Below are 21,466 nucleotides of genomic sequence, written 5' to 3'. Positions count from 1 at the left end.
GTGCGTTAATTAAATTTCACCTGATAAAACTCCTTATCGCAAACGACCGATGTCCTTACGTTTTAACACGCAATTTTAAGTTTTACAATTGTAAATATAAATAAACAATTTATAAAAGCGACAAAAGCAACAAGTATACAACTACCATACACTTTTATGATTTACTTAACCCATATGTAAAAACTTTAGGAAAATTCTGATACACATGCGGCATCTGATTTGAAGAAAAATCTTAATAGCGACTTAAAATTTCTCAAATAGAGAGACTCGGTTGCCTCGATTAGAGAATTGCAAAGAATTTATTACTCACATTTTGATCAACGCCTGAAATAAATTTTCGGTAAAATTTTGACATGAAAACTCTATCTGGGTCGCACAGAGGATTCGAATAAACACAAATTATTTGATTAACATTGACAAACATTTATTCCGAAACACATCACAATTAGAACAAATTCCCTGAAAGCACGAGAAGCTTACCAAGCTTGTGAGGACATAATACTCCGCACGCAGACGGTTGATAATTAAAAAATCTTAAATTACTACAGTTTTTTAAAAGAATCTAAATAATACGTCGTGAACGGTTTGCTATATTCAGGCGCAATTGTCAAAGACATGAAAACGCTCGCTGACAGTTTCAGGAAACTTCACTTAACCTGGATTTCGATAAATAACAAGAGAGATATTCGGTTGCTGCTCGGACGATAGAAACTTTTAATTTTCACTAAGCAAACAACTGCTCTGTCTAATGTTTTGGATATAATGATAAAAAACAAATGGTGGAATGGTTCCACTTTACATGTCCCTTTACAGAATTTCTTATTTCTAGTTTTCGCTAAAAAAATTCAGGATAACTAGATCAAGTTCGTGGCCACGGCCTTTGTGACTTACCCTTAAAATAATATCGAATTTAATAACAATATGCGGCACAATTTTTTATATTCACTTCCCCTAAAAATAATCATAATGGATCCACTAGATTGGAGACTCTTTTTGTTGATATCTGAACCAACTTTAAATGAAAAGCTCAACTTACTCACTCTATCAGTTCCAATTGTAATGAGTTCATCAGTGAGAAAATACATGCAATACAAAACATCAATGAAGCCACAGATTCTAGCCTTAATAAATTTTATTAGAACTTTATTCTCTGTACCTCGTAAACAGAATGTCATTGTAGATAACTCTGCTGGTACAAAAATAAGTTCGGAACGTTCTCCTTATAATGACAATGATGCGGACAATTAACTGGTGGAGTTGTTAATTGGAACTTTCTTGTCGGGAAACGTTTCTCGATGAAATTTCCTGTAAAGCAAATGTTCTTTGGACGCAGTGTATTTAAACGATTAGCTTTTGTGATTATTCACACCGAAGGACTCACTCGGGGCAAATTTTACACACAAAAATTTTACAAAGAAAAAGCGATAAACTTTTTATGGTTATGAATTTCACAAACAAAGTTCAATCTCCTTTTGTTCACTAACGACGTTAAGTAACAATGCGTACCTATTCTTCTTTCTACTAGTTCATTGTAACGGAAAAGAAATACCAAAGCGCGATTAATTATTTTGTCCTTGGTTGTTTTAATTTATGTTACCGAGCTGAGGTTCGGGAGACGTGTTAGGGGTACGCGGTCGCTACGTAGGATGAGCGCGAAAATGTTTGTCAACGGAAACAGGCCTGTTTATCAGAAACAGGTTGGCTGAGCAGAAACGGGTCTGTATCAGAAACAGGTTAAACGAAGCTGGGACCTACTTCTACTGAACAGAGCTGTTTCTATGGAACAGATCAGATTTTAATGAACAGACCTGTTTCTGATACATACGTTTCATGGAAATATCTTGTTTTTAATTTAAAAGCAAAAGTTTAAATCTGAATATGATCGTGCTTTTTTTCTAAGAGACGAAAAATAATTATTTGAGAGCTTTAAATTTAAATAACTAAAAATTAATTATAATTCGTTACATCGTTACATTCAGTGTAAACGAAAAATTACAGTTTATTTCCTGAATAAATAAGAATTTCTCACCAAAATGAAGTTAAAGTTCTATTTACAGATGAGCAGTGAATTTCTTATTAATCTCATGAATATTAAGGTTAAGTTAATTATTATAATTACAGGAAAGTATAATTGATGAAAACCAGTACTTATTTGGAAAAAGGGATTACTACTGAAATATAGGTTTCATGCATTTTTTTACTCTTTTCATCATGATATGCGTTTTCGTATTATTGTCATCCTTTCTCATTCTCTCCATGAGAATCTCCATTTAATATTGCTTTGAGTTACTTTTTATTTAAATTGGTCTCATATTATCCAATAAATATTGATCTTGCATTGTCAGCTAAGACCTTCTTCGAAAATATAAACATGACTTTTGAAAGCAAAATCGATCCCTGGAGCCAGATGTCCCAACGCACAAATTAAGTTAGAGAGAATAAAGCACAATCGTCAATAAGGATATAAATATATCTAGGTGAAACATTTTATGGAATAAAGATGTTTAAATACGATCTCGCTGAGATAGACACCCCCAGTTTCATTAAATATGATCCCCTGCGGTTTCGGTGTTTGTGATTTTCTCTCGCCGCCGCTTCGAGCACTCCCTACGCACAAAACTTTTATACTGTTTTTGTCCCTAGGGTGTCTCTTCAGCCAGCGACTTTGCTTGGAGGAAATCGAATGGTGCTTTGATGGTGAGTAATCTAACAGTTATATTATGTATTAAGTCGACTTGCTCAGATTACGCCTTTGGGCGATGTTTGCCTACAACGGGAAGTGTGGAGGAGGAAGACTTGTATCGGTATGTACTCCATTGCGCATAAGTTTTCTAATTGGAGGTGTTGCAGGTTTGATCTGGAAAGGGAGGTGTTGCACGCTTTAAGTCGTGAACTGAGGAGACTGTTCGCTTTGGGTTACCGTTGGAGTCATGCATATACTCAGTGTACACTGCAAGGCATGCTGTTCGCCGCTAAAAATGAGTAGGTGTCGTCGTTTGTCCCCCCAACCACTAACGTTAAGTTCTAGCATTGCGTTCGACCCGATTACATGTTCACATTTAGTTGATCAAGACTTGGAAGGTGCGCTTAAAGCGTTAGAAGGTGAAGACACTATCGACCCTGATAAAGTTGCAATTGTGAAATTTACACCGAGCGCCGAGAACCCTCACGCCCAATATGCAGATGAAGTCTACTACCCTCCAATTCCCGACGAACGAGCCGCGGCGCGTGACATAATTTTGCCTCCGAATGCAGTCGACGGTAAGTAGGTGAAACAGAGGAAACTCGACCACACGATTAAACATTCCAGTATTTGATATGCCCGATCCTTACGCGGGCTATGAAATAAAGAAGCGCGAATGGATTCCGCAAATGAGGCGCCGTTCCGTATCCCCTACGTACTTTAACGAGTATTATAATAGCCCGCTAGGTTTTAGACTGGGGGAGGAAACGAGAGACTCTCAGGATTACCTATCTGATGGTAACGAGAACGAGTTCCTTACAAACGACATTCCTTACACTTCGACGACGGATTTAAGCGTTGACGATTTCAAAGAATTTTACCCCACTATAAATTTTTTAAGCAAATTTAACCTCAACTCGGATGACGTACGAAAATTGCTGCAACCGGAAAATGTACCGATCTTACAGGCGATTTTGGAAGGGTTCGACAAGGAGGAGAGTAATTACGACACTGACGTCCTCGCACTGCTCAGGCAAAGGATGGAGAATGACGAGCCAGTCGAGCCCGAGAGATTTTCAATGCTCTACAATACTCCGGAAGGTTTCAGATCTGGATGGGAGTCTAGAGATATTCAAGGACTTGGAGATGACTTGCCCGAGTCGAGAGTCTATTATGAGGAGAACGAGGATAACGGCGTGGAAAGGCAAGATGATGGAAGTGGAGAGTCGACGGAACCGGAAATATTTCGCGAGTTGAAACAATTGCACGACAAGTATGGCAATGACGTCGACGTTACCCAATTTACTAACAATCACCAACCGTCCAGCGGTTTGGCTACTAAAACCAGTGATAATAATAACAATAACAATGGACAATCCGGTATCTACACAGAAGGAGGCGTCGTGTACGTCCCTGACTCACAAATTCAGGGTAAGCGGAAGTTTTGCATTGATCGATATTTATATTAATTTCAGGAAACACAAGGGTTGACGAGGAAGAATCCTTCAATAATGACCTAGACGAGTTACTCGAGCGTTACAATAGTGGGTTTAAGAGACCCGAGCGACTCGATGTTAAGAAACCAGGCCCACTCTTCGATTTGCAGCTTAACGATGGAAAGAATCAGTTAGGTAAGCAATTGTGTTCAATATGCAAATATTATTGCGACCTCACCTCTTACTATTTTCAAAATGCAAATGTTTACCCCATTATAAGCTCGTATTCTGACTTGACAAGGGACACCACCTTGTACTGTAATAAATGTATCCAATTCTGTCGTGTCATTTTACCCTAGCTAAATTTATACTCTAAGGGCGAGGGATCATGCGGTGATGTAAGCGTCATTGTGACGAAGCGATATTGGGAGGCTTAGAATAATTTAATTGTGCTCCTGTGATCAAATTAGGTTTTGAGAGTAATCTATTTTCTGATATATTTTTAGAGGAAAATAATCTAATCTTTATAAATTAGTTATTTATTTTGTAGATTTCCTCTTTTAATTACAACCGCGCCTATGATTCGACGCGCCTGCAGAAACAAAAATTTGTTTGTCCTGCATAATAAATAGACCACTACAAAATTATACCTAATTGTTGTATTTGTTTTGTGTATTAAAATGTTTTTAAATAATAGTCTAAGCAGACTTTCATTTCAAAAGGAACTGCCGATTGTAATTTCGATGAAAAATCAAAACTTGCAAAAACACCGTAACGGTAGCTCCAAATTTGCATTTAAATTTTTTTCGAAATTTCGTTGTGAAGTTAGAAATTGTGGAACTTCTAAGAGTAAAGCAGTTTGGCGGGCATTGCATATCATAGAAAGTTTACAGGTTGTCGGGATTTAGAGGGCCGATTTAGTTACAAATGCGCACGCGGCAGCAGAGTGAGATTTGCAAATTAGTATATTTGAAAAGTATGTGGGAATGATTTAATTTACCATTATTTGGTCGGTAGGACGGAATTTTAAGCAACGAATTAACGATTAAGTATGTCCGTTTGCGTGAATAATTCGTCATTTTGTAGGGATTCATTAATGCCAAAGTAATTTCGGGGGGTTCTTTTGGAAGGTTTTTTTATCCGTTCGTTAGCGATCCACGGAAAAAAAGACAGTATCGGTCGCAATTAAGTTTTTTCGGAAAATTCTTGTTTGAGCTGCTCACCTTCTGGGTAGTATATTTTAACGGTAGTCACAATAATTGTAAAAAATAAACTTGTTCGTGGTTTATTATTTCTGGTGAAATTCTTCTCATCATCTTCATCGTCTTCTTATGCTGCAGTATGTTTGCAGACCTACCTGTAAATGTAAAGATTTAAATCGATATTGTGATACCTGGAATTGATTATTTATTGTAATGGAACTCCATGTAGCATACTATTGTATTATATTATATATTAATATATATTATTATATTGTACCTCTAGCTACATGATGTGGAGTCAACGACATCTGAGCGCCATCCCCGAGCGTGTTATGCTAACGTGGTGATTTTTCCTATCTTCTTCTATAGTTTTGGTCCGATTGTTTTCAAAGTCATTCCGTCGTAAAGATCTTGTAAAGGCGCACAACTCCTGCGCGACGGAACTTTATTTGTTCCTAGGGGCGAAATTAACCACCTTTAGCAAGGCGCGCGTCTTCGAGGAGTAGTCGAATTTTGACGCCCAAAAGTTTCTTAAAGGGGTCTCTCTTTCTCGTGTCGCCAATAGCAGCTCGAGCTAAGAGACAAAGGGAATATAGTAGCCCTTGACAAAATGTTACTGATGGTGGAGTCAAAACTGGCTAATAGAATGCTGATCTGCCACACAAAAATGCGCTGTGTTTTCGTTCGCACACGAGGACTTTGATAATTTTTTGTTATTTGGACATTTTGAACTCCCTATATGCGAATTTAGACGACTGACGCGGGGGATACTTTCTGACCCGAAGGTCCAATGGCATACCCCAAAACCTATTCAAAGACGTCTTTGTAACTCTTGCGGTTGCTGAAAAAAAATTTAAGAAGAAACTCAAATTTCACGACTTTTTTGAGGGTGTCTCCCTAACGAAACACGTTGGACGCTCGATTTATTTAGATAAAGTGCTTATTTTGATCGCCTGTGCCACCCATACTTATACGGGGTGTCAATTTTAAAACTTGCAGTCGGCCATACTTTCCAAACTCAAGAAGATATTGAAAATCACGAAAATCCGTTTCGGGAGTATCGAGGAGGAACCAGAATGACGTTATGAGTGACAACCACCCACCCCCTTAACCCCCAGCCCCCCTCTTCAAAAAATTACGCCATGTCTATGTTCAAGATTTGGTCGCTAAATTCGCAGAAACGGGATCTGTTATTTTTCGAGTTTACTTAAAAAACTCATAATTTTGTGTCAATTCACCCCCTACTATTGGAAAATTTTATTGAAACACGTCTATTTAATTAGGTATGGGGAAGTTTAATCGAAGCTATCCCCACTTTAAAATTACAATACGCACTCTTCATCAAAGTGAGACCATTTTAAAGCCGTATGGTGAGCAAATAGAAAAAAAGAATGTCGAATAAGTTTACTACAACAATAAATTAATAGCAGTCTTAAAATGGATTAATTTATAACAGTAATTATTATTTATCCCTTACAATTTATAACATAACAAAAACGCATAGATGATGGAACTGACTGAAATACGCTACAGTTTGCTTTATAGTAAACGACAATTGTTCTAGAATGTTCTTAGAACGCTTCGGAATGTTCTACAATAAACACGCCATTTTTCCCTGAACGATTGCGTCATATCTGCGTTCAGTGTTTATCGCCGATGTCTATCGGGATTTCTGGAATATTCATTACAATATCATTTCCTGCTAATAATAGCAGTTACAACACTTCTCCGAAAGTTAAATAGAAATTATGGAGCATGCGCACTTGTCAATTGGGTTCAAATGCGATTATCACGACAACGGAATGCTGGAAGTGGATACTACCAAAGGAAAAGTGAGGATCATGACAAAACGCATCTGTTGGTTCAAGATTCAAATGCGGATATGTTCAGAACGGAGTGTTGGAACAGGGCACTCACAAAGTGAAGATTAAAGTTATTGCACAGACACATCTGTCGCACTAGGGAAACATAATATGAAACTGCCTCAAATTTTCAATCTAGAGCTTTCCCCCTCAGTTAATATTTGAGTTTCTCGTCATCAATATATTCAATATCTCGTATTTCGTCCAATTGCCATGTTACTTAACAAAAATATGAGCAAAAAGCCAAATAAAATAGTTTTTTATTATACTTGAATCACAATCTCTGTTTTCAACACTCAAATGCGTGCGAAAAAAGGCCTTTAAAACACACGTGCTTTAAAGTTACTAAGTAAAGATACTTCAAGTATGACTTTTGAAACTGTTATCTGGGTGAACCTTTACTGATCAAGGAAAGTTATCAGCTCTGATTTTACTGGACTATTCCAAGGCCTTCGATACAATTAATCACAGAACGCTTATTGACATCCTACATCATATTGGATTTGGTGACGACGCTTGCGTCCTCTTGAAGAGTTATATCACGAACAGGAGGCAGCAAGTTGTTCTTTAGCAACGAACGTCACAGCGTGAAGTACTTGCAGCAGGTGTGCCTCAAGGATCCGTATTGGGCCCGATATTATTCTCGATATATACGTGTAAATTCCATTACTCACTTAAACACGTGGCGTTTTACCAATACGCAGATGACACCCAATTGTTATATCCCTACCTTGCGTCTGATATAGAACATGCAATTAATAATATAAACGCTGATATAGCAAGGCTTTCCGAATTATCCGATTTGCACGGATTAGCAATCAATCCTGCCAAATGTTCTGCTATGTTATTTGGACCAGCCAAAGAAAAGGACGCAAGAAAGGGATGGTTGACAATAAAAGTAAAAGATATGGTGTTACCCATCAACGACTGCGTGAAAAATTTAGGATTACATATTGACAGTGATACGCGGTTTAGTAAACATGTTTCGGAGTCATGTAAGAAAGCCTATGTTAATCTAATAGTTATTTACATATGAGTATGGTAAATCAAGGTTTACGTTAACGAGTGAGATGTTTACTGCCGAAGCGTAGCTGAGGCAGGAATTTCGAAACGAGTAACGTAAACTGATTTGACATACAAATAATGTACAACATTTTATTTCATACTACTCTATTTCTATTAAAATACCATTTTGAGTAGAATGTTGTATGTACACATTAAAATAAAAGCAAAAGTGATGACTTGATTTGTTTGATCTGACAGTAGTTTGACAAATATCAATGCATACGTTTAGATGGATGTCAGTTGCGGTTGCTAGGCAAAATTTCCAGTCTGGTAAAAATTTTCAGTCTGGTAAAATACGATTTACCAGACTCAAATCAGTCTGGGAAAGCGGCGATTACTAGATAGTATGAAATAAAAATGATTTTTTCCCATCGCCACTGTTTAAGTAGACATTTAAAAGTATTGCTATGTGAGGCACTTGTGCTGTCAAACTTTAATTACTGTGATGTGATTTATGGCCCCTGCTTAACTATTAGAGACGAATATAGAATCCAAAAAATGCAAAACTCTTGTCTTCGTTTGATCTTTGGAATCAAAAAGCATGAACGCATTACTTACAAACTACAAGAGCTCGGTTGGTTAAATATGGCTAATAGGAGATTGTTACATTCAGCTTGCATATTTCACAAAATTGTTATAAATCAAATGCCAGCGTATTTATACGATCTTCTAAAATTTAGTTCAAATCCGCGGTTCTATAAATTATTGACACCACCATTTCACAAAACACGCAGGTATGAAAGATGTTATGCTTATAATATTGCCAAAGTATACAACGACCTCTCAAATGAATTAAAAAAAAATATGAATAGCACTACATTTAAAAACCATTTTCAAGGTATTTTGTTGCTTAGGCAGTATAATCAGCAGTAATATCATTGTCTTTCTTTCGTCCATTTTTTTCTCAATTTCCTTCCTTTTCCTTGTATTTTAGTTTTCTTCTTATCGTCATCAATAGCTTCTGCCTTTGTTAATTTAATTTTTTATTCCACCTCCATGTAATGTATTACTACTAGTTATTAAGGGTTAAGTGGTAGAACATCTGAACTTCGCCCTCTTAGGCTTCTGGCTACAATATAGTTTTTCTATTTCGGTGTCACAATGATGATTTTGTACAACTGTTTTCGGCGGAAAACAGTTGTACAAAGACAGTGATTATAGTCGTTTTTTTTGGTAACTCATCTCTTAAGTTGGCAGTTACTAGTTAGTACAAGTAGGGACTTCGTTGGGTACTTCCATGTTTGAACTTCAAAATGTCAGTCTTACTACGCTGCCAACCTAAAACTTAACGGCATAAAAAGTGTTCCCAACATAAAACATGTTAGTTCTAATGTTCCCAATAGTTTCTGATAATGATTTTTTTTATTAAATTAAAGCACCGAAATAGAAAAAATAGTATGAAAAACGCGTGTTACAATGCTTTATTGTAATACTCCTATCTTGCGGACACTCGTGGCTACGCTTAGCGTCGCCACTCGTGCCACAAGATAGTCGTATTACAATAGGTCGCATTGTAACACTTGTCTTTCAATATACTATTTTTTTTACCGTTTATATTGCTTTATGTTATTTTAGAAGTCTAATAAATGGCACTTATTATTATTATTATTATTATTATTATTATTATCATTGCAATTTCGGTCACAGCAAGGTATGTTGTTGCAGTACCATAGAAATCGTGAACGATATTAAATATTTGGGACTAATAATCGACTCATCACTTACATACGATAAGCATATACAATATCTACACTCAAAGATAAAGAAAATATCAGGAAGCTTTTATTTATTGAGCAGATTTGCCAATAAAAAAAACCATGGAAATAGTTTACAAAGCACTAATTGAGTCACTTCTCAGATACGCAATATGCGTATGGGGATGTGCAGATCTATCCTACGTAAAAAAACTCAACTCGCTCCAATTACGACTGCTTAAGCTGATTCCTGGAAATAATCACCTGCAAACACAAGATTTGCTGCAATATACAAATACGTTAACATCAACCGGATTTTACAAGTACCTTAATTTACTGAAGCACTTTGATGTCAACGAATTCAAAATACCCTTACCGCATTCGTATGGAACCCGAAGAACCATGTACGCAGTGCCCTATTGCTACAACAAATATGGAAAAAGAACATTAGAATTTACCATACCAACACTGTATAATTCCTTACCTAGAGATATCCTCAACGTTCAACAAATTGGAACCTTCAAAAAAGAAGTTAGAAAATGGCTCATACAGGGGACCTGAAATCAAATATAACCTATTCTTTGCTTTGATCACACGAAATGTTAATGCGTGAGACAAATATCTATTGATCAATATTTTTGTGTAACATTCAATAATGTAAAAAAATGTATACTTACCTTACTATAAGGAACCAACCGATAAGTTTATCCTAAACTTGGTTGGACCTCTAACATTGGGAATTAATCATGAATAAACATTTCAAACATTATTATAAAAAATCCTCTTAGGTCGCTTTCTGTAAATACAGAACATTTCGTTGGCTTATACATATCCTTTGGTTGAAGCTTTCACAAACGCGCGTTATTTAGGGTATACTTCCAAATCTGTTCCACTGTTTAATCGCAGCATTGTTTGAAGTTTTGAATGAATGCACCAAAAGATACAAGATTTAAATACCTTTGACATTTCCTTCATATATGTCAGCATTATCGATGCATTTAAGACTTTATTCGTAAGTAACTTCCTATTCATCGATGGAAACTACTTTTCATATTCTTTATAATAGGCTTTACTGGATTTGGATTTTACACCTACCAACGTTTGTTTAGATTTTACAACAAGCGATTTAATGGACGGTGTATTATCTTTTTCAACGGAAATCATTTTATTCACAAAGACGATGATTTTTATAAGCAAACGTCAAGTGATATTTCCATGGCAATCGTGAAATTAAGAACGCCCACTTAATTAGGCATGTACTCGGGTATAACGTCAATATGATTTCATTGTATTTCCTATTTTTAAATTATACTGCAGGTATAATAAAAAATACTATAATTGGTCCTTAAGCCACTTGCAACGTCAAAGGTACTCCGCTTCGCGTCGTGCCATTAAACTCGTTGCGCGTGCTTTAAAGACTTGATTATACACTTGTATCTTAATATACTATTTTGGACATGTTCGTAGACGAAGCAAATTTGCTCAATCGACGGTATCTTAATTTCTTTCATTGGGAAAAATCAAAACGGTAATGTATGTATATGTATAAGACTCCACCTGACAATATTCAGCAAAACCACATGAATGTAGACAAATCACAAGAGGAAAGTTTGAGCATTTATTAAAATAAATTTCACACAATCAAAACGTGGAATGTGTAAAATTTATTATTCCGTTTTGTATTTGCATAAATAACAATATAAACATTATAAATTAATATCGGTGGTGTAGGTATGCAAAATATGTATACTTCTAGGAGACATTTTCCGAGCGTTGTTTACCAACAAAATTTTCAGCAAATTCGCAGTGACTAAACTTTCGCTTCGTTAAACTAATCTAACAACAGTTAAAAACCTCTAAAAGTAAAAACCAAAAAAGGAAAGTTTTTTCCAGTTGTTCTAGCTAAACACTATTTTCATTTCTTGATTAAATTCTTCTCATGCTTTGACCTTACCTTCCATTCTTTTTTCCTTATATTTGTGTTTTTGTCGATCGTTTTGATTTTACTGAGTGCTTCCTGGTAATGACCGGTTTCGTTGTGCGACTAATATCCAAATTGGTAGTTGCTCGTTACATTTCCTTATTGAATTCGTGCAACACGTGTAAACTATGGATAACGGCCTACAATGAAAACTTTCTTTTGTACTTTAGCTTGATAGAATATTTTTTAGGAAATTGCTTTCAGAGCTTTTTCTGTAAGATAGATATTCTAGCCAGCAACCCTCGGAGCGGCAACCCTATTTAAATCTGAGATGACTTTGCATATATCCATGGAAACAGACACCCCTTCCATTATTATTCTCAATACAAATATCAGCTTTCAAAATAATATATAATTGTACACTTCGATTGAAAAGTGTACACGAAATAGATTATTTGCATATTAGGCTAAAAATAAAGTTAAAGGCATACGATACCCATAAAAATCGACGACTTTGAGGAAAGGAAATCTCCGCATTCTAGAGAGGGGATCTTTCTAAACCCTTATTGATTGCGATTGTAATAGCTGAAGGGACAATCGGTTGATATTTGAAATTATGGAATAACCGCTTTATAGGGACGGGAAAATTGCTTCCGTAGGCGGCGTCGATTTTCATCCTTGGATTAGTTCGTTGTTAAGGGTTAATGTCAACTTAGCCTCTCTAATATCACTTAAATATTCCGCCCACCGTAGAAGCGTACGCGCGGGTTTGCTTTGTTTACGTACACCCTTTTCTTTTTTATCGCTATTTGTACAGCTTACATTTTGGGAAAATTACATGTAAATGCGATCCGTTAGGCAGAACGTTTGTGGAACGATTAAATTGATGCGATTTGCGCGATGGTGGAAAAATCTCCATAATAAATTCTCAAAACCGTTTAAGGATTTAAGGATTTTGGTTTAATCCATTAGACACCATTGTGTTTGTACGAATAAATTTCATTAATTTTTTTTAATTGATGCCGTTTATGCGCCTCAACATTTAATATCGGCCACTGTGTGTTTCTAATTCCCTCTCTTCTCTCCTGTTCATGTACCAAAGGAACCACTGCGCCGTGTAAACAAGAACTTTCCTATAGGTCCATCTTGACCTTTGATAGTGTGTCCGGCCGTCCGTCCGTGCACTCTTCAACGCAAGGTCCTATCAGGACTTGGTACATAGTTACTAACGAAAAACGCTATTTAATCAAGTCAATTAAGTTCATAAAGTTCGTAGATTCCTGCGATAGTATCGACATGCTGATCTTGCAATATTTGACCACTGTATTTGGTCAACGTTATTTGATAAACTACAAACATGTTACCTTACTTTTCTAGGTAATTCTAATTAGGTAAAAAGTTAAAGAGAAAATTGCTGTTAGTGAGACATCGATTTTAACTTTACTAAACTAAAATAGGGAATAGAAAAGTTGTCGTATTCCTAATGTTTGTATAGTGCGTGTTTGAATATAATAATAATTACATCGCGTGTGAAAGTATATTGTAAAGTAAACAATAATTAATTGTATTGTGGGTTGTGATAATCCTGCTAGTTACCTATCCGCAGATTTTTATGAAGGACGAAATTGATAACCATATCAAAATTTCATTGGTTCCAGCGAAAAAATATTATTGTATTTTTGTTATGTTTGAATTTCCATGCCGTAATTGCACACACCGCTTTTATTATAATTTTTATTATACCTGAATCACAATCTCCGTTTTAAACACTCAAATCGTTGCGAAAAAAGGCCTTTAAAACACACGTGCTTTAAAGTTGCTAAGTAATGATACTTCAAGTATGACTTTTGAAACTGTCATCTGGGTGAAATAAAAAATCCTCTTAGGCCGCTTTCTGTAAATGCAGAACATTTCATTGGCTTGTACTTATCCTTTGGTTGAAGCTTTCACAAACGCGCGTAATTTAGGGTATGCTTCCAAATCTGTTCCACTTTTTAATCGCAGCATTGTTTAAAGTTTTGAATGAATGCACCAACAGATAGAAGATTTAAATACCTTTGACATTTCCTTCATATATGCCAGCATTATCGATGCATTTAAGACTTTATTCGTAAGTAACTTCCTATTCAGCCATGGAAACAACTTTTCATATTCTTTATAATAGGCTTTACTGGATTTGGATTTTACACCTACCAACGTTTGTTTAGATTTTACAACAAGCGATTTAATGGACGGTGTATTATCTTTTTCTACGGAAATCGTTTTATTCACAAAGACCATGATTTTTATAAGCAAACGTCAAGTGACATTTCCATGGCAATCGTGAAATTACGAATACCCAGCCCACTTAATTAGACATGTATTCGATTATAACGTGAATATGATTTCATTGTATTGCCTATTTTTAAATTATACTGCAGGTATAATAAAAAATACTATAAGATACAAGTGTATAATTGGTCTTTAAAGCACTTGCAACGTTAAAGGCACTCCGCTTCGCGTCGTGCCATTAAACTCGTTGCGCGTGCTTTAAAGACTTGATTATACACTTGTATCTTAATATACTATTTCCTTTCATGTCAAATGGATTGTTGATTATAAATGCCATTTCAGCCACACCCTGAGTTGCAATCCTCGTATCTGTATCACATCTAATGAGATAGCTCAATTTTCAAAAGCAAATTCGCCACTTACCTGGCTGTAGGACCCACCTACAAATAGTATAATAAACGGCGAACTAATCGGCTACACTGGTCCATCGTAGCTGAAATTTAAAGAGTGTTATTCCATTCTTACAAAATTTTTACACATCAAGTAAATCACACCGTAAATGAATGTTAATGTTGTCTACCAATGAAAGCACTTGTAAATAAAACAGGTTTTTTAAGTTCCTTTCTGCCGATTGGGTATACATAGATAGACATTTGGCTCTTGGGTAGAGCGGCGGTAAATGATAATCTCATGGCGACTTCCCGGTAATAATATCTCTATTCTGATATCTTCGTTAACAGGAAATGCACTCTGCATGAGGTCGTGTGCTTAATTTATCCCTGCGTAAAGTGAGCTGATTGTGTATAAACCCATTGTTGAACAAAATATAAATCTGACGTAGGTTTGAGAATCGCACCGAAATTACTTCACATATAAACTACGAGATGGGGTTTTACACTTTAACATTTGGACCAGGAATGAAATTCATAACTTCTCTTCCGCTAAACCATTAAATGAACCTATGGCATTCGCTTTGACCTATTACTTAATATGGACCTTGCACGTTACACATGTTTGAGGGACTTTTTTAAATAGAGGAAGTCCTTTTTACGATCATATACACAAGGGTAGAGCGAAGAAAATTTCAATTTTCAATCTCTTGAGGTGCAGTTCTCTCATTCATTTATCAAAATTTTTCTTCTTCGCACTATGATTAAAATGTCTAGCTTCTAAGCAAACATTTCTTCTATTTGAAACGTATATAAAATTGTCCATAGCGGTCCCTAAAATTGTGCTTTATTACATGATAATTTGTTTTAGCGTTATTTCTCAAAAATGACGGGTGAGAACTCGACGAGGATGCTTCAAAAAATCAACAAACACGTCATATTTCTAGGAAAGATTACGTCACATGCACCTTCCTTTTTTATCACCGATGACTAACCTTTCATAGCGCCTCGATGTCTATCGGGATTTCTGAAATATGAGCTACACCGTCACCCCTCTTAAAACTGTTGCGTCTCGCAACACGGATGACGGTTGTAGCGGAGACACAGTGCGAGGCAACTCTTGTTCTAGAGCGCGAACTTGCACGAAAACCTCCTCTTGCATCTTCCATTCTTGAAGAAAAAGCAATCCACCGCCTTACGAATCGGTTTCGGGGTTCCTCTGGGATTACATATACACTTTACTCACCTCGATACAGGATATCTTAACCCCCTTGGCTACGCAGTGAGCCAAAGCGTACTCGGCTGGTGCAGATATTAATCCCAATCACGATGATGGCCGGACACAACTTTTGACATCACTACTTCTCCATTGCCCTCTTCATGCGTTCTTAACTTCTTACCATTCCGCCTGACTGTGCAGTGGTTCTGGTCTGGGTAATGCCAAATAGTTGTGGCAGGCTTTGGAATAGCACCTTCTCAGAGGGTATTTCTAGGGGTTCCAAATCTGCTAAAAAGTTCTTTTACTAGAACGTCTGCCACAGTTGCTTCTTCTTGATTTGGTAGAGCATATGCTTCTGTCCATTTGCTGAAATAATCCATGGCCATCAAGATGTATTTGTTTCCAGAATCTGTCTCTGGGAAGGGTCCTGCGATATTCTTTCAAATGGACTACCCACATTGTATTGTCTCATTGGTACTTTCTTTTTTCCTACTAGGCCCTTGCTTGTGGCAGAAAGTATTTTCTGCACTATTTCGTCACATCTTGTTTGAAATTCTCTCAGTACAACGGTTTCCGCATATTCCCCAGGGCTTTCGTCACTCCTAGATGCCCTCTCGATATGCCATCGTGAATCTGTCGTGGTACTAGATTTCCTTCTCTTCGGTGTCACTACCTGCACAGTTGTAGTCGTGCCATCATCATATTCTTTAGAAGACCATCTTCTAATTGTAACAAGTCCCACTGTACCCAATAAGCGTTTAAAACTGGACCTTTTCCCATGTTGGCCTTTTCTCTTCCATTTCCCAGTTTATTACTAAACCTTAATCACGGTCTGCTTCTTGAGTCGTCCGTAGTTCCTGCAGTGCCCAACCATCATCCATAAGTACCGTACCTCGCGCATCTTCATTATTCAATGATGCGACTTGTACTTTTTTGCTCGCTACTTACCTTTGAGCCGTTCTACTTTTCTCTGGCTATTGATCACTGTACTCTCGGGACAATTTCTTTTTCGGTCTCCGTTTTCACCACTGCCAAATCGCAGTCCTCGTCGTTTTGGACAAAGTTGATACATGACTTTTTCTCTTTTTTCTAACTTTTCATCTTCCTCATCTGTCACGTGAGCAGTACTTCATTTATTATTAATGGATTAATTTATAACAATAATTATTATTTATCACTTACAATTTATTGAGTGCTCAAGGGCACTCCAGAATGTTCTCCAACAAACAAGTCATATTTCTAGGAAAAAGGACGTCCGCCTTCGTTCTTTGTCGCCTCGATGTCTATCGGGATTTCTAGAATATTCGCTACAGTACTTTAGACTTGTCTAGTTCGCACGCAAAAATTTAATCAAAGCCCCGATTACAAAACGCACCTATTTATGGGCAACGTATTTATCACCTGCCTTGTACTATCTTGCGGTAGCATCGATCTCTATAGATTTCGTCTTGGATAAGAATTTCCCTAGGCAAGGTTCGTTTCGGTTGGTATATTAAGTTCTTTCTTACGAGAACTGACAAACGTCCCACATGTGTTGACAAATTTGAATTACATCCCGCCCCAGTTTGATTAGATTCCAGTAGGTACTTTGTTTTATGCGGTTGCAGTTTTCCTTTCGTTTTTATCATTTCATGTTATTTTTGGGTCCCCTCTGCCAAAATTTATGTATAAACCGAGTTTCTAATTACATCTTTTCCGTCCATAAGTACGTAGACACGAAAGTGAATTACCAGTAGACCAGGCTGCGAGCATCTGCCACCAAAATCTCCGCAAGAGAATTTTATATACAGCATTTAGTGTTTAGCATCAGAGTACATTTACTTTTAAATTTGCCACTGAATTATGAACGCAAATATTTAATTTATACAAATTTACATAGATACGAGCCCACCGCAAAAAATGATTTGCATATTGTATTAATTATACCTTAAAATATTTTTTGTTTACATTCTTGGTCTCTTACACTTTCAGCCGTCGATTATGATACCGTAATGCCCTCCATGATGAAAAAAGAACCACGAGGTGCGCATCCTAATCCGCTTCATGATATCTACGACGTTGATACTAATTTCGTTTACGTGATATTTAAGGACAGGTAAAAGTCGGCGCGCAATTCGAGATAATTCACCGCTTTTTACAGCCTAAGCACTTGGCAGCAGGGAGAGGAGGTAATTGGTAATATCTCCAACTTACTAAATTTGGAACCGAAGGCGATCACTCACGGAAGAGTTGAACCGAACGCGGTTACCTTTAAAGTTAATAAAAACGCCCAGAGTTTGAACGCGACCGAGGTGGCACAAAGAATTGGAGAGCTTCGGGACAAGATCAACAAAGCTACCGGTATGACTATTATGGCGGCTGGAGTTGGAGATAAGGTAAGTCCGCGTTGTGGAACGGGATAGTTTAGCTAACGTGATTGGTATTGTAGATCAAAGAGCAGGCAGTTTTCACATCCAAAGTCGATGAGCCCGTTGAATTCTACGTTATCGCGTTGCTACTAGCCGGACTTTGCTTGACTTTTGTTATAACGGCATGTATTCTAATAGTAATCCGTCGACATATTATTTCCCGTGAGAAGTTACACGGATTAACTCGTCCAGATACGGAAGCTAGCAAAGACTATCAAGATTTGTGCAGAGCAAGAATGGCGACCAAGACCCAACCACAAGCAGAGACCGTTCACGGAAGAATAACATCACTATCACGCGAATCGGAACAAAGCCCATCCAGTCGATCTAGTACATCATCGTGGTCCGAGGAGCCCGCCTTGCATAACATGGATATATCAACCGGACATATGGTTTTGAGTTACATGGAGGACCACCTGCGCAATAAGGATCGTTTAGAACAAGAATGGGTAGCGCTCTGCGCCTACGAAGCCGAGCCGTGCTCGAGCACCGTCGCTTTGAAACCGGAAAACGTGGAGAAGAACCGTTACCCTGAGATTCTGCCGTATGACCACGCCAGGGTTGTCTTGAACGACTTGACGAATGCGTCCGGTTTTGACTATATCAATGCATCGAGTATAACAGACCATGACCCCCGAAATCCGGCCTACATAGCAACGCAAGGACCCCTACCGCACACTTCCCCCGACTTCTGGCAGTTAATTTGGGAGCAAGGAGCCGTCGTAATAGTCATGCTGACGCGTCTTACCGAAGCTGGGAACGCGATGTGCCACCGGTACTGGCCCGAGGAGGGTTCGGAAATGTATCACGTCTACGAAGTGCATTTGGTGAGCGAACACATATGGTGCGACGACTACTTGGTTAGATCGTTCTATTTGAAAAACACTAAGACCGGAGAGACGAGAACCGTAACACAATTCCATTTCCTTTCCTGGCCGGAAACCGGGATACCTTCTTCGACAAAGGCGCTACTCGAATTCAGACGAAAGGTCAATAAATCATATCGTGGGAGATCGTGTCCGATTGTTGTACACTGCAGCGACGGAGCCGGTCGAACCGGAACGTATTGTTTGATAGACATGGTTTTGAGTAGAATGGCGAAGGGAGCAAAGGAAATCGATATTGCGGCCACGTTGGAACATTTACGAGATCAGCGACCAAGGATGGTGGCCACTAAGCAACAGTTCGAGTTTGTACTGACCGCTGTTGCTGAAGAAGTGCACGCCATTTTAAAAGCCCTACCTCCTCAACCGGCACCGGGTAGCCAACCGGATAAAGAAAAGGAAAAACAGTAACTTATTTTTGATAGTTAGATTTTATTGTATAACTACATAACGTGAAACATTTCCAGCCCTGTTTCACGTACTGTAGTAGTACCATTCTCCTTGAACATGAATTGGTTGTACGTTTGAGTTGACCTGACCAGATTTATATATTTGAGTACGTTCTAGTCACTACCGATTAATTTATTGAAGGTAAGGTATATGTTTGCAAAAAAAAGATGACACCTTTCCACATATCTGTCTCTGTTTTTTGCTATGAAAATTCTACGTTTTTTTAAGCTTTGCAAGTACCTACTGTAAGATGTTATATCAAGTAACAACTTATCAAAATTATGTTTACACTGAATGTTAAAATGTAGTACGATATATTTTGTGTATAAATGTATTTATGGAAATGATCCTAAAGGTATATTCCTCCCCTATTTAATATTAGATGCGTTGAATCTTTAAAAAGTTTTAATAGATTAGGTAATTTCCTTCGTTAATATGATTAATGATATATTGAGAGCTGCCAGATGATAGGCAATTATTTATTATATACGTTGATCAATTATATAATTATGTATTGAAAAACATGTTTTCTGCATTTGCGATTTTGATATCCAGCCTCTCAAAATCGTCAATGCATTACATTGCGATGTATGGATTCGCACAACAGAATGATAATAAATTTTTTGAGCGCAGACTGAACTTGTTGGAGGACATATTTTTGGAGTTTGAATTATGATGAAGTATATGTATAAAAATATATTGAGGTTTATTAATTAAATTCCATTGGATGCATTAGTAATTTTATCCCATTTTGTTTTAGAATAATTGGAACAAAAGGTATAATATAAGAAGTATCTACGTTAATTAATACTATCTATGAGCTAAATATATTTTGTCAAATTAACTTAAATGTATAAGGAGATGTTATTCAATTAAATTATCCATAAAGAATCATGTACTGAATTTAAAGCAAATTATTAGAATAGTATAATGTATTTACGTATACGTATGAGCATTCATTTTGTTTCTTTTCTTTCTCCTTTTACCCTCTTTATTGTTTGCCATTGTCTAATTAACAGCTCATTAAGCGTTACCGCAGTTAATATCCGATTTAGGCAATTACCACCGTTCTTATCCCAATTTACAGTTTAAACTAACGTAGAGATTAGTTTCATCCAAATATAGAGGTTCCAATTAATACTGATTACCCTTATTTTACCAACGTAGGAATATGCATATGTTTGTTCTTTTCTGACACAAGCTCTCAATTATTTCATCTTCAAACGGCTCTGCAAATCCATTTAAATCGAGTTTTCTCTGGAACTACTGATCGAATTTGAAAAATAAAAACAGTTCTGAAAACCTAATGAACATTCCTTTCGACCTATCTAACATTTAAAATTTTTGTGGTGCAATTCACCCCCTTCTCAGGTTTAAAGTTATGTAGCAGTATTACTTAATTTAGGTGTCCCCCTCAACACTAAAATTGACGTGTTCGAGCGTTTCTGGCAAAACTGTCGTTAAATGGGCAAAATTGGCATTGACTGTTTTCAGTGGGCCACCCTGTATTTACTTAATTTACCCATAAATTCGCTACAGGGAGCGAGTTTTGCTTAAATTCGGCACCGGATCGACGTGATTTTGCGGCCAGGCTAGAGTCAGTTTTTGGTGTCCCCCGTTAATTATTCCTCCATCCCACTACTTCTATGAAAATCAAGAATTACTACATTAGAACTACATGGCTATTAAGAGCCGATTGATTCCGTTCATCCCAATTCAATCTTATGAAACTGGTCTAATTAGAATCTTTATTTAAAAGCAACTGCAATTTTCTCTTAATATAGCGCCTCGGTCTATTTATCCGCTTATTTAAATCAAATTTGTATACAGAAATTGTGAGTTGTATTTGTACTTTTAATTTAAAAATTGTAAATGTTTGTTAGTAAAACCTTTTAATTTGTCGGAGGAGAGAGGGAAACTTAAAAATAGACTTTGCCCTCCCGCAGTTCAAAACTCTTACTTTGCCGTAAAAATTAAGTTGC

At 37.0% G+C, this 21,466-nt stretch overlaps 1 protein-coding gene across 1 annotated transcript; it reads left to right on the top strand.

The window, feature by feature from the left end:
- Positions 1 to 2,643: 2,643 nt before the first annotated feature.
- Positions 2,644 to 20,183, top strand: LOC116176779 (the record flags this gene model as incomplete). Its single annotated transcript, XM_031495538.1, is given in 9 exon segments — positions 2,644 to 2,697; positions 2,744 to 2,804; positions 2,851 to 2,982; positions 3,029 to 3,261; positions 3,311 to 4,114; positions 4,159 to 4,314; positions 17,714 to 17,837; positions 17,883 to 18,117; positions 18,171 to 20,183. Coding segments are annotated over 9 exon segments (3,074 nt in total), but the record flags the coding sequence as incomplete, so codon positions are not given.
- Positions 20,184 to 21,466: the final 1,283 nt, after the last annotated feature.

Source organism: Photinus pyralis, unplaced genomic scaffold (genome assembly GCF_008802855.1).
Source record: "Photinus pyralis isolate 1611_PpyrPB1 unplaced genomic scaffold, Ppyr1.3 Ppyr1.4_LG7, whole genome shotgun sequence".
NCBI lineage: Eukaryota > Metazoa > Arthropoda > Insecta > Coleoptera > Lampyridae > Photinus > Photinus pyralis.
This window is presented reverse-complemented; position numbering and strand designations above follow the sequence as displayed.